Source organism: Calypte anna, chromosome 7 (genome assembly GCF_003957555.1).
Source record: "Calypte anna isolate BGI_N300 chromosome 7, bCalAnn1_v1.p, whole genome shotgun sequence".
Taxonomy (NCBI): Eukaryota; Metazoa; Chordata; class Aves; order Apodiformes; family Trochilidae; genus Calypte; species Calypte anna.
In genome coordinates, this window is record NC_044253.1 from 32,495,695 (window position 1) to 32,509,939 (window position 14,245).

The 14,245-nt window shown below is 35.6% G+C and overlaps 1 protein-coding gene across 2 annotated transcripts in view; it reads right to left on the reverse strand.

Moving 5' to 3' along the window:
* The window catches only part of TRAK2 (trafficking kinesin protein 2), a 29,368-nt gene that overhangs the window by 14,257 nt on the left and 866 nt on the right, over positions 1 to 14,245 (reverse strand). Inside the window, exons 2-8 of one of the 2 annotated variants that reach the window (XM_030453981.1) lie at positions 13,097 to 13,100; positions 9,022 to 9,331; positions 7,764 to 7,958; positions 3,966 to 4,022; positions 3,141 to 3,211; positions 2,392 to 2,508; positions 932 to 1,141 (exon numbers count right to left, since the gene is read on the reverse strand). In XM_030453981.1, coding sequence (XP_030309841.1) covers positions 932 to 1,141; positions 2,392 to 2,508; positions 3,141 to 3,211; positions 3,966 to 4,022; positions 7,764 to 7,914 — 606 coding nt within the window. In that variant the 5' untranslated portion in view covers positions 7,915 to 7,958; positions 9,022 to 9,331; positions 13,097 to 13,100. Of the gene's footprint in view, positions 1 to 931; positions 1,142 to 2,391; positions 2,509 to 3,140; positions 3,212 to 3,965; positions 4,023 to 7,763; positions 7,959 to 9,021; positions 9,439 to 13,096; positions 13,101 to 14,245 lie in introns of both variants that reach the window. The other variant, XM_030453982.1, reaches the window with a different exon arrangement.

Below are 14,245 nucleotides of genomic sequence, written 5' to 3' on the forward strand. Positions count from 1 at the left end.
ACTAAGAGCATAATAAAAGCAGTCTGCTCTTCTCCAGCACTACTAACCTATCCATTTGGTCCTAGGAAGTTTTAGGAAGGATGTGCATCTCTGGAGATGCAATACTTTGGAAACACAAGGGGAAAAGTGTATTTTAAAAAGCTCATGTTACTGGAATCTAGTCTCTGTTGTACTATTGTAACAACCTTATATTGAGAAAGGCTCACAAAGGAAAAAACAAAACACTAAAACCACACACAGTAAGTAAAAACCAAACATCTTTCTTACAAACAACATCCTTCTTCTCTTAAAAACAACCCCATACATACACTTGTAAAATATGAAATTGATTAGAAGTTCTGTTCTTCACCTCTGAAGAAGAGACACTGCATCTGTAGATTTTGATTCCTGTAGCCTTCCCTATTAGTTTCATGACTTTTATAGCTATTTTGTCTGGCCATTTAAATTTAGTTCATGTTTTCTATGTAAGAGAGACCAACTAAAATACAGTATCTAATCACACAGTCAAAACTATGTCTAGAAATTAATCTGAGTAGAAGCTTATTACCCTGTAAGATTGAACATAGGCTGGCAAAAACATAACATTGACAAAACTGAATTCCTAAAATACTACTAATTATCAGGGTCAGATTTACATCAAAACAGGCTGCACAAACTGGAGGGCCTGATACATCAGAGTACTTTTGCTGCATCCTTACATATGTTCCCACAGGGTTTGACATACCATAAAATCTTGAGGACTCTGGAGATAATGAGAAATTAAGGCAACATAAGGAGATGGAGGGAAAGTGTTTGGGTGTGATTTGAATACATGGATAAAAAACAGTCACATACCTAAGAGAAACCCAAATTTCTGAAATTTCTACCATGCTGATTTATTTCATATCCACCATAGATGGATATGAAATAGATGACTGTAAGCCAGCAATACCTTCGATCGGAGAGCAAGGTTCTCCTCTTCCAGCTCCCTGAGTTTATCCTGCAAGATGTCCAGCTGCAACAGATCGTGTGATACATTGAAAGACTCGTTGAAACGAAGTGGTGTGGAACAGCTGGAATCAGTTTCACTCTCCTCAGAAGCAATAGAAACGATACGAAGCAGGTCATCTTTCTTTGACAGCTCATGCTGTAGCTGGTTAACCTATGACAAAAGCAGGTCACCAGCTTGTGAATTGTTCTTTAGCTATACTGTATTACAGGGTATTACTTATGCTGCCTCATGGAACATCCCTGCTCCAGTTTAAAATGACATGAAAAAAACAGCTCACAGCTCATGATCAATTTGTATTTGCACCCAAGACTGAGGATCTGTTTATAATGTAGAAAGTTCTCAAAACCATAATTTAAACACTGCAAGACAGACTGAAAATGCAAGATAACATATAACTATAGAATGGTTTGGGTTGGAAGGGACCTTACATATCAAATAGCTCCACCCCCCTACATGGGCATGGACACCTCCCATAGTAATTTCCTGGAGAAAGGACTGACAGACATATAGTAATTTGTGCAGACTGGTCCTTCCTGGTATATATATTAAATGAACTGCAGGACAAATAAAAATGAGAGGTAAATTCTCATTCAGGTAAATTCTATTTTGCATATCTACATTTTCACATGAATATGCAAGTTCACGCTGTCCTACAGTTAATTATGAGTATGTATTTTTCATCAGCATACTGTTTAGTACAAGCAGATGGATATATTTCACTTTAACTTAGACTACAGTGGGTGACCTTAGGATTACAGAACAAGTGGTAGTTTATAGGATGTCCACCATTTAATTCTGTTTTTAAAAAGAAACAGAAGATTGGACTAAGAATCTGTGCTTAAAGGCACAGATGGAGTAAAAATTTTGAGCAGAATTCAGTTTCCATTACACTTAATTTCTTTTTGTAGTGTAAGCATCCCATGAAGCTGTATCATTTGCTGGCTGTTTCCTCACCTGTGAAGTTGTAGCACCTTATATAACAGATGATATCAGATACCAGCAACTTACTTGGACTTGGATTATTAGATTCTCAGTTTAATGGCAGGATATCAGAATGATAGTCATATCAAACCTTTCTAAAATGCAATCCTGCTGTAGATGTATCATAATAATACATAATGTTCTCATAATTTCTCAGCAATATGCAACCTTCAGTTCTTGTACTGACATAACTGATTTAACTATGACATTAAGAGAATGACTTGAAAGTACACTTCCATAGGTTGAGAGCAGCAGTCACCTGCTTTCGCAATGAAAGAATAGGCGTGATAATTCTACTAATCATGATAGCATGATGATTCTACTAATCATCTTCCTGTAATCATAAAGGCAGACACACAAAAAGAAGGAAAAAAAAAAGAAAGAAAAAAAAAGAAAAAAGAAAAAAAAAGGTCATTCACTCGATCTAGAGTTTGTCCTAGCTGTTCTTCCAGTGCTTCATTCTGTTCTGTCAACAGATGGTTTCGCTTCAGGAGGGCTTGCCCAATTCGAGCTGCCAGTTCCAGGTCTCGATCTTTCTGCTCACAAAATGAGAACAAATATGTATGATTGATCAGGTAAGTTTTAAATTCAGAGTAGTTTTTGTTTAGTAGCTATTGTTTAATGCAACACTCTGAGATTCCACTCCAATCTCAAATAGATCTCACATTGTCAGGACAATCATTAATGCTTCGTCATTGGATCCAGAACACCTCCAACAACTGTGGTGGATGTAACACATTCTCTTCCACAGTCATTTGCCACAATGTTTGGGCAAAGCACCAAACCCAGGGACATTTTTTTGTTTTGTGCTGAGCCCTGGAAAGGTTAAATGGGCTCTGTTGAATCATACAAAGAAGTCACATATACTTAGGCCTGTGGTCTTTCAAGTGACACTTTCTGCAGAACAGGCCACTTAACTGGAACAATTACGAGAAAGTAGAAGCAAAAGAGTAAAAGGAAAGCCAAAGAAAGCTGTTTCTTACAAGTCACTGACTCCATGGGTGCCCACACTTTTGCTACATTTTGTTTCTGAGACAAGCCAGGGGACAGCTTCTCATTACTCATGTGTTTGACAAACAGTCTTGAAGATAACCAAACCAAAATTTCCAGCAGCTGAATAAAACCTGTCCTCAAATGTACTACCATAGCATGACAGAAACAAGCATACCTCAGCTAGCAGATGTTTGACCATATCAGCATCACTGTAGGTTTTCTGCTCCATATTATCTGTGCCAAGAACTGAGAAGAGAAAAACATATTTACTGAAATAGCTCAGGGAAGGGAGAGACCTATAACTCAGAGGATGCTGTTTATATACAAACACAGTACTTAGCTGATGAAAGTAGGAGAGGCTACAAGTAACACATTTTACCTTCTGAACTGCGAAACAATACAAATTTGGGAGGTTGATAAAACCAGGCACTGAACCTTTACAGCTTTCAGCAATATTAGCTAAAATCTGAGGGTGCTTACACATCCTGCAAATTTAGAAAAAGGAGGAAAATCTCTTCAGATCTGCTTTTTGAACACAGCTAAGCTATTAAAACAATCCAGCTTGCTGGGAAAAGAGGGAAGTTTATTGGAACATATCCAAATAAAGCTGGACGCACCTGGAGCTTCACCCTTGGAAATAATTCTCATTTGTGTGTTTAACAGCTATACAGAGGAATTATGGAGATCCCAGAGAGCAGTCATGAAAATGTATTTATTAAGTGCTTGATCACCTTAGAAACAGTTAAAAAGAAATGGCATAATCTTCATCTGCAATTTAGAAATATTTTACTAATGAAGTGACTGAAGAGTTTGTGAAACGATGGAAAGTCACAGAACAAGTAGGATTTGAAAAGCAGGACTAAATAAAAAGTAAATAAAGTGGAAAGAATTTGTAACAACTTTGAACAAAACACAGTGCTAAAACACAAAACACTGGTCTACTCTATTTCTTTTTTCCCCCAGAAATAGAAGATGCTCGTAAAGAAAAAATCTTTATTACCTTGAGCAAATTTGTGAGGTCCAGCCAAGGAGGAGGAGGACGGAAGTTCAATAAGAGCTGAAGCAACAGAAAATGAAAGATGAAGGTGGAAAAAAAAGAACAAAGATGAGAAAGAAATAAAATGTAAGGAAATAGGCATGCATCCACAACAAAAAATTAAATGCGAGTGTAAACATACTTTTTATACTATTAAAAATTCCCTAGACCTTTTAAAGAAACATTTAAATATTATTCCTTCAGAAGCAGAACTGTGCATCTTATTTGCAGGTGGTGAATGGTTGCGATTATCCAAGTTCTGCTATTTTTGCTGTACAGAATCACAACCATAAAAATAAAGAAGGCAGCAATATAAATTTAATATAAAAGTACCTGGTTCAACTAAAGGTCTAAGTTAACCTGTTTTGAAACTCAATCCATCATCACTGCACTGCAAAATACGGTTACTACAGATTTGGTCCGAATGTATTTCCAAAGACTTCCCTGACTCTTCTATCTTGTTTAAATCTGATTCATCCTCTGTATACACAGTATACAGTGTATACAGTATTTCAGTTTTTTCCTTTGTTCTTGTTGAGGACTGCACACTTGAGAGAGAAAAGTGCCAAGATGAAGTGCACACTAACTTTATTTGCATGTTATGTAAGCCATGTATGTTCCTTACATACGTAACATCCATAATGAACTTTTTAAAATATTAAAGCTATGCTAGGGAAAAAAATAGTTGAATTTTATGTAGAAAGAAACATCCTTGCAGTCTCAAAAGACAGGAGAACAGAAATAACAGTTTTAGAAGAAAATGGTTTACTAAAATGTTTCTCCTGGAGCTTAACAGAAAGGCAAATAGCAGTAAAAAATAAAATTATTTTAATGGAGTAGATCAGTAGGCATAAAAACCCACACATGGTGTTGAAGTAACTAGGAGCTTTGAACTTAGAGCAATGCTATGTAGTAGCTGTATTTCTAAGTAGGGTAAAAATAGAAAATACACAGAATTTCAAGTACCTGTCTTGTAGTAGCATAATATGCATTTGGAAGGTGAATTTTACTGTACTGCTTGGTTGCTTATAGTGGTTGCCAAGAGGGAACTCCAAACTCATCTGGTTACCAGTATTTGGGAAACTCACTGCACATACACAGGAAATTTCAGCTATCTACAGGCAGAATATTACAGTCAGCTCCCCTGCAGTTATTGTTCCTACCAGTTAAAAGTTTCTATCCAGTTCTAAGTCACCTTAACAAAGATTTATACTAATTACACACAAGGTTAATCAGTGAGTTTTCCTAAAATCAAAAGCAAATACATTTCCTCTGATAAATGAAATCACAGAACTAAGCAGCTCTGAAACTTAGCTCTATATAACTTCTGGTATATTTTCACAGTACACATCAAAATTATACACAGTTTTTTATAATACTCTCTTGTGAACACACACACACCACACACAGGTGCTCTCTCTCCTCACTTGCCTTGCCAAGTGAAAGCTGCAGGCAACCTCTCCCTTCTGGTTAATACTCCTGGTACACTGTGCCACGTCCCTTTATTCACACATAAATGTAGCTATAAACTTCTATAATGCAGGGCTTCTTATACCACCACAGCTGAAGCAGAAAATGTTTTTCTGCCTCACTGAAAAACACTTCCCATGGTACTCAGTTGGTCACTGGATAAAACTTTAATAGTCAGCAGCAGCTAATAAAAGGGGAGGAGCTCTAGCTCTAGTGCAATAACTATTATGCTGTTCTTTTTAAACCTTGGATGTTAATTACAAAGTCACTGAGTTTAAACCATGAGTTTAGCATTCTATTCAGGAACAAGTTAAAACAATGTTTCCATATTCAGATAGACAGAGATACACACTTACGCCTAAGTTACACGGAAGTAACTAATGTTACTAATGGAAGTAACTAATGTAACTAATGGAAGTATGACTGTCTCATTGATGCCCAACTCCAGGCAACAGAAAGAAAGATACAAAGATTCATCTAACAAGAAGTTTAGCAATTAGTTTAACCAGATCTTGATTTATAACCATATTTGTCTGGGGCCTTCCAGGTTACTCCCTGTAAGTTACTAGGCTCAAAAAATGGCAAGTGCTACAATGGCTACTACATTCAATATCACTGGGCAATTTTCAGGAGAAACATAACCCATATTTATGTTGAGTTTATAGGACTTAGCACTTATAACAGTGTTCTTACATCTCTTAAATGACAGAATTGGTTTTGTATGTTATGCTTAAGTTATCTTTTAACTTCATGTCAGTCATTGTTACAGCTCAATTTCAATGTCAAGAAAACATCCATGGCAACTGGTCCCAAACCTCTCATAAGCAGCTAAGTATTCTCACAGGTCACTTCATATAGTTAAAAAGAAGTCTTCAGTGGGTGAAAGAGGAAGACACTGCTTTCTCTTGTACCTAGACAGCCAAATAATACACAACTGCCTTCAATGCAGTGGGGACATGCAGGTCCTCCTCTCAGAGTTAATGCTTCATCACACTGAACTGCAGGTGTTGACCAGAGAGCTTCAGCAGGGACACATCTGATGTACAGTTCCTTCCCTCACTGACAGACTCTGATCCCACCTCTTCATAATTATAAGTTAGAGCCACGCACACACCCCACTGACTTCATCACTACCTCGGGTGACCCATGGAAGTGTTCACTCTACTCTAGAATCATTTATTCTTGCAATATTATTATCAGAAACAGACCAAGCAATAAGCATTAAGTGGCTTTACAAATACTTTCCACAGTTAAAATTGAGTTCCAAGCCAGCAAGGTCAACTGATAAGGACACTGCTTTAAACTGTCGAGTACTGCATTCTTAGTAGGTAGTATTTCACTTTTTACTTACTCAGTTACCATACAGCCTGGAGGCTTAATGCACAAACAACAACCAAAAAACCCTTTCAGAGGTGGCATCTTGTCCTGGTTTGGGCCAGGATACATTAAACCAAATGACACATGCACAAGCAAAAGGTAATCATTACAGACTGCATACAAATACCAATGTTGTATATAAATACTGAGTTCATTCTCCAAAGTGATTTGTTCCAAAAGTTCCAATATGTGGAAGAAAAAGGACTTACCCATTCCTCTAAAGCAATGACAATGCATTCTCCTCTTTTCAAATTCAAACACTTGAAACTACAGGCAAGTAAGTGTTCAGTTCTCTTGGCAGCCTTCTGTACATGTGATTTTTAACAAATATTTATTCATGTGATCAGAAGCTGTCATAAGCTTCCTTATGATTTGCTAGATTTACAGATTAGTTACTAAATGTTTTCAAAACTGTAAGGCGGTGATCAACACTGATCTAGTCATCATCTATTTGGCATTAGCAGTGTTTCTATCTCCAGAAGAAACTAATAACAGCTTTTCAAAATCAACACTGACAGAAAAGATCACAGTAACATTATAAACAGAACAGCTGCATCTTTAACATTCCCAGAACCAGAGCTGCTGCATACTCTACACCTCTTGTATTAATCTAATCTAGCACAGGTCTAAATTCCTGCCAGTTTTTTCACTGTCACATGTTCCCACTCTATTTCTATATGAAATCCAGTTATCAGTCAGCCATGGGACAAGCTAGGCCAGCCCTAAGAATTGCAGTGCTGAACTACAAGCACTTCTGGACTCACTCAGCTTTTGCTTCCACCTGTCTGAAGTTTTCCAGGTATTAACACTTCATGAGTACTATATTTACAGTTTTCTTTTCACTTGGAAAAAAAAAACCAAAAAATAAAAAACAAACAAACAAAAAAACAAGAAGCTAGGCCCACATATACTCACTCCTGTAATGGAAGGGTTCCTCATCATGAACTGAAGTGGTGATTTCAGGAAGATGGCCATGGCAAGCAGGGGCTTGAATCCAATCTTGATTTTCATACAGATACAGAGAGTCCACACGTAACTTGTAATCTGGCAACTGCTCTTCTAGCATGCTCACCAACTCTACCTCAGGAAGGTCCACACTGGAGCAGACATCTGAAAGAGAAGAAACGCCAGTAATGGTACCTTACTATAAAACACAACATATATTTAATATTACAGAATCACCCAATCAGCCAGATTGGAAAAGATCTCTGAGATCATCAAGTCCAACCCTTAATCCACTACCACTGTGGTTACCAGACCATGGCACTGGATACTGCTGCAGTAGTATACATCCCATATGCTATAAATACTTTATAAACCTCCAGTACATTTGATAATAAATGTTTTGTACTGGACAAATTATCAGAGTATATACTGAATCAATACTTGATCTACATTGTAGTATTTTTAAGTTCCTCTTCCCAGCTGACTCCACAACTTCCTGAGAAGCTGGTCTAGCTATGATTCCCTCGGACTTCTTGAATACAATTTATGTAATGAATTTCAATTTCTATCTTTTCCTGGACATTGAACTAAAACACAGACTTACATTTTACCAACTATTGATTGTGTAAGATTTAACTTATTTTAGCATATCTACACTTCCCCTTTCTGAAGAATATTGACATGTTTCTTGTTCTTCTGTTTATTGTTTGTTTGGTAATGAACATAGATGTAATAACTTTGCAGTAACTATAAAAATCAACCAAATACCCCTTAAATCAGGAACAAATATAAAAATCCACTACCATGAAAAGTATGATATTCAAATCCTGGAAAAGTTTAGCTGTTACTGTGTTGTCCCCCTCCCTCCCCTGCTTAACCATTTCAAAATTATTGCAAAAAAAAGAAACATTCATTCTAACTTGCTACAATACGGCATACCCAAGGTAAATGAGAATTACCTTTCCAGCATTCCCACTGAAGATTATGGCTATCTTCAGTATCTTTCAATTGAAAAGATGTAAGTGTTCATTAATGACACTGAGAACTTTACAAACATTTTACAATGGAAGCTGACTTCACAAGTTACTTAAGAAGACTTACAGTTTTGGTTTATTTGCAATATCAGATAAGCAATACAAAAAATGTTAAACTTAAGGTTGTTTTCAGGTTGGTACTCTATACCCTGTTGGATACATTCAGGGTTTTTTAACAGTTTATTTCTACTTACCAGGGATGCTCTCCAAGCCTTGGTGATCAAAAATTCATGAGTTCTTTCTTCACAGTTCATCTACTTCAAAATAGCATTCTGTGCACTGTCTCTTTATTGCTCTGATAGGAAGAGGGCTTTGGTTTAGAGACAGAGTAAGTGAGAGCTATCAGTCCAGTGAGCCACAAACAAACCTGGTACCAAGTAACTTCTGTAGACTGATTTATACTCCAGATTTGTTGCCATCTTACAACATGCTTATTTCATCTGGGATACTACTGATTAGCAGTATCTAGAAGATATATGCTTCACAAGCTTCTCAGTTCAGCTTCTCAGTACAAATAAAACAAACAGAATGACGAAGTTCAACAAATGCCATTCTTTCAAATGAGACAGTTAAAGTAATGTGACTTCCTCTCTTTCACGTTGAATCTCCTCCTACAATTAAAAAATCCAAACAAGCAAGCAAGTCAACAAACATTTTAATCCCCACTTTGCACATTACATTTTTCCTATTACTACCCCTGGATGGGCTGATCTGAGACAATTTGTCTAAAGCAATAGATTCTAAAGGCAGGATTTCAAAACCATCATTCTTAGCATTTTGAGTCTTAAGGAAAAACAATAATAGAAAAAAAAAAAAGTTTTATAGGAATGTTTGCTTTCATCTCTTCCCCATCAGAAGTCTGTTAATTAAAAATTGATATATAAGAAATTTACTTCCTTCTTCAGCAAGGACCCATTAAACTGGAAATGAAACTACCATGACTAAAATAATCTACCAGAACAGTTTAATAGGGAAAAATCCTTGCAAAGACTGAGCAGTCCTCTTCCAGGTAAAATACAAGAGTAGTCCTAGATGACAGAAAAAATATAAAATTATTTTCCCTCCCTCCTACATTCAGTAAATACCACATTCTCTTGAAATCTTACATTTAATTTAAATTTGCTCTTAACAGTTTCCCTAAGACCTCCCCATCCCTAAGCTCAACAATATCAAGTTTGTTTCGCACTCTGTAGCAACCTCTCATTTGACAAGTTCAAAACAGACAGCTCAGGAGCTTTTTAAGAAAGCTTGGAGCCTGCAGTTCATCAGCTTGATTCATCAGTAGATCTTTGGCAGGAGAAAATTAAGAACTTCCTTCCATTAAGGTCAGATCACACTTATGAGCAATATCTTCTTGCTTCATAATTTCTTTCTTTATATATTCATTTTATTTAGTTGTTTTAGTTATTAAAGAACTTGAGACATCTGATAAAAACAGTAAGACTGAGAATTAGAAACATTTGCTGTCTGAAATGCATAGCTCCTTCTAACAGTAGTGTGATTTTTTTTCCAAGAGGTTATTTTTAAAATGGATTGCTGAAACCATTAACCATACACAAAAACAAATCTAAAATAACTCAGTACAGTATGAGACACTTTAAAAGACTGATGTCAATCCACATAGAAAAGATTACTTTATCTTGTAATAAAAAGTCCTTGTAAAGTCAGACAAAATTCAGCAATACAGGGTAGCTCCTTTACAACTCTGCAATCTTTTTTCTTTGCGTTTCAATTAGGTAAAATGAATACTGCTTCCTCTCAAGATTGGATTTAATCTTTCTTCTAAGGCAAAACAAACACTATTTCAGCATGTCGATCTCAGTTTCAAATGGAAAAAAAAAAAGGAAAAGAATGGAAAAGGAAAGGAAAATAGAAAAGAAAATAGAAAGGAAAATAGAAAATAGAAAATAAAATAGAAAAGAAAATAGAAAGAAAATAGAAAAGAAAATAAAGAAAATAAAGAAAAGAACTCATTTGCCTAAGTTTTCTTGAGTATCAGGCCAGCATCAAGCTCTTGATTTGAAAGAGCAATCTCATTCGTTAAACCTTTGTGAATTTCCCTAGTTAAAAGTTCCTGTTCACATTTCCAACGCTTCTTTAAGTTTCTCTTTAATGTACCATGGGGTAAACTTCTCTTGGAAATTCAACCAGCCCATGTACTGAGCAGTATCACTCTGAAAGTGACTTCACGACCCTTTTACTCTGCAGCTATAAAATTATTTTCTCAGTGCAGATTCCTTCTGCACATTACCCTTATAGATAAATACATTTGGATATAGCCCATAAAGTTTACAACATGCCTTAGAAATACATGCCCACGCTGCTATAAAAGATCACCTCAAAATTAAAATTGTTAAATCATGCTGAAAGGCACTTCCAAAACAAAAGCCAGAAAATTTTTCTTAGGTATTATTTAGAACTTCACTTATAAAGATTATTTCTACTGTCACCTTAGTATATGCATTCCACACAGATGTACTTTTTCTATCAGTTTTAACAACCTATGCTCTCATATGCCAATTTCCCATTGATGTTTGAGTCTTCTACAAATCACTTAACTGAACATGGAAAAATCAAGGAGAATTCCAGTACTGGAGAATGGCTTTATGCAGGAGTGGTGCTCTCAACAGCTTTTTTTGAGGGAAAAAAGTAATGACAGACATTTTATGTATGTACATAAGTATCTATCTCTGTGAGTGGCATTTCTGTGCTAAATTAAATTTCCTCCATGATGTGTGTTTCATGCTTCAAAAATCATGTGGCTTATGACCCAAGGAACAGTCCTACTGCTCACCAGTGTTATAACAAGACTTGACACAGGTCCAAGTGAAAACTGTAAAAAAACTAGAACATAACCAATGAAGAAATAAGAATGGCTGGAAAAACATGTTAAAAGCACTGCAAGAAATACACATTACTTGTCCACTAAATGGTAAGACTGCATAAAGTATATAGGTTAAAGAAAAAGGAAAACAACAAGAATAGGAACCACATATCTATTACTTGAACTCATATTTCGATGTGTGACTTGATCTTAGTAGCAAAAAGACAAAGATGAGTTCTCCTGACCACATGACAAGACTTTCCTAATTTTCCTTCAATGACTCAGAAAATCTCTGACAAGATTAACTTCCTTAGGGAAGTTGAAATATCTATAAAATATTAAAAATTACTGTGTTCTCCTTCTAACTACACCTTTAACCAAGTCAAGATAGATTAAAAAAGGCAGTTGTGCCATTTTATTTCAGAATGTAATTCTGAAAACATTCTGCCACTAGGGAACTTGCAGATAAACAGATGTGTTAATTTTTTTCTGCATAAAAAGTTAAAAACATGTCCAAATATCAGCATCTATTTTGACAATATCCGAATTCAAAGGTAAATGACCCATTATTCCTGCTGTTTCCCATTTATTGAGTGCAACAAGCACTTGGAAAGACTAAACTAGATGTGTTCCTCTGTACAAGTACAGGATGCAAGACATCAGGCCACAACTAACACCAACAAAATTTCAACAAGACAACTTGATTAAGAAAGAAGGCAACATGCATTTTCCAAAAGGAAGCTAACCAAATGAGTCAATTATTCTGGGATGCTCAATTTTACAGCTATGCAAATATGCAATTAAAAATAAACCAACCTGTATCAAATCATGAACACAGTACTTTTTTCATTACTTAAATTGGAATGGTGTCACACCAGCTAGTAACAATAAACACATCTTGCATTTCAAGGTTAATCAAACAGTTCTATTCTTATAGCAAACATGACCACGCTGAATTACTGCCAAAACATTCCTGGGACTAGTTCTCAGAGGAAGAAGTCAAATCCTTCAACACTGTATATATAGAGATAAAGGACAAAGGCCAATACACTGAAAAACAGACATACATGAGCATAAACTTTGTCTGTCCCAATTAACACTTTCCATGTGCTTAAGGTCTCTTACTTTCATCCATTTCTATCCCTACAGAAACCTGCTTAGTGCTTGTTTCTCACATGTAAGGAGAAAAAAAAATCATTTAAGAGTACATCAACACAATCCTGTTAACAAGTGTAATAATCATCAGCAAACCTGGAACAGACCTTCAACTATAAAAACAGTATGGAAACTAATAAATAATAATACCTGTAATAAACAACAGTATGTCTCCTAGACTGGTTTTAATTTGGGGTAGAGATAAGTGCTCAGAAGTAAAAGCTGGGGAACAGATCAAGCTAGTAGCAATGGTTCCCTTCCCCTTTTTATCCAATTACACAAAGCCAAACTCACCTTTCCCCTTGGAAGGCTTTTATAATGATCCATATTCTACATCAGTAGCAAAAACTACCTGTTAGGTATGTATGCTTTATGTTTATGTATACACATACACTGTTGAATATCACAGTTTGACAGATTTTTTTTTAAAGTCCAACATGCTTGGACATTTTCTATATCATCCTTAGTACATGGTGTAAAAATAGTACATGTTTAGGTCTAACTACAAACTATCAATGCTAACCTACATGAAACATTCATACCAAGTATTATTAATTCCTAATTCTCTTCTGTAAATGCATATTCATAACACTACTGCATATAAATCTTGCAGATTTTCTTCTTTACAAAGAAAAAAGTCTACCTGAAAGAAAAAATGTACACAGGTAGCAACATTATGGTCACAGGGGTACCAATCTTTTTTCAGAGAAAAAAGGTAAAGCAGTCCAGTATCTGTTGGTTAGAGTACAAACATGTGATACATGCTCATGAGGCAAGTGCTGCATTAATATTTCATTATACAAGTTGATAGAGGCTTCTTTAAAAATTGAAACTTGTTCTCCATAAAGTATACTTGAAGTGACAAGTAACTTTGAATTAACTGAAATCACTGATTCTTTCAGTTGATATGTAGCTGAATTCACTCAAGGAAGTGTTTTTTTAATGTATACCCCAGCTAGTACTCAATTTTAACACTTAAAACTGTGTATTTACTGGATTTACTAGACTGATCTATGTGACTCAATCACCACAGTTAGCAATCTAACTAGATAAAAAGATCTGTCATCTCTTTTGAAACCATCATAACGAAAACATTATTTTTGCATCTTCTTGGAAAACTAGTCAGCGTTTATCCTTCCTGAAAGACAGCCTTTCTAACGCACAATATTCATCCCTATAAGCTCTCTATTAAGAGGCAAGCCACGATAGGAAGTCTTCCATTTCCCTTACGTATCTTTTCTAATACTTGTAGCACAAATTTGACAAATTGATACAGTTCTAACTGATTATACCATCGCTACAAAGTTGGCAAAGTTCAAGGTATTATTAATTTGCATCAAAGTGTCACAATCAGTCAGCAATTACTCTAAAACATAACCAAAAAGATAAGCATGCATGCAACAGACTACAGTTGAAGAAAAAAAAAAAATTAAAATACA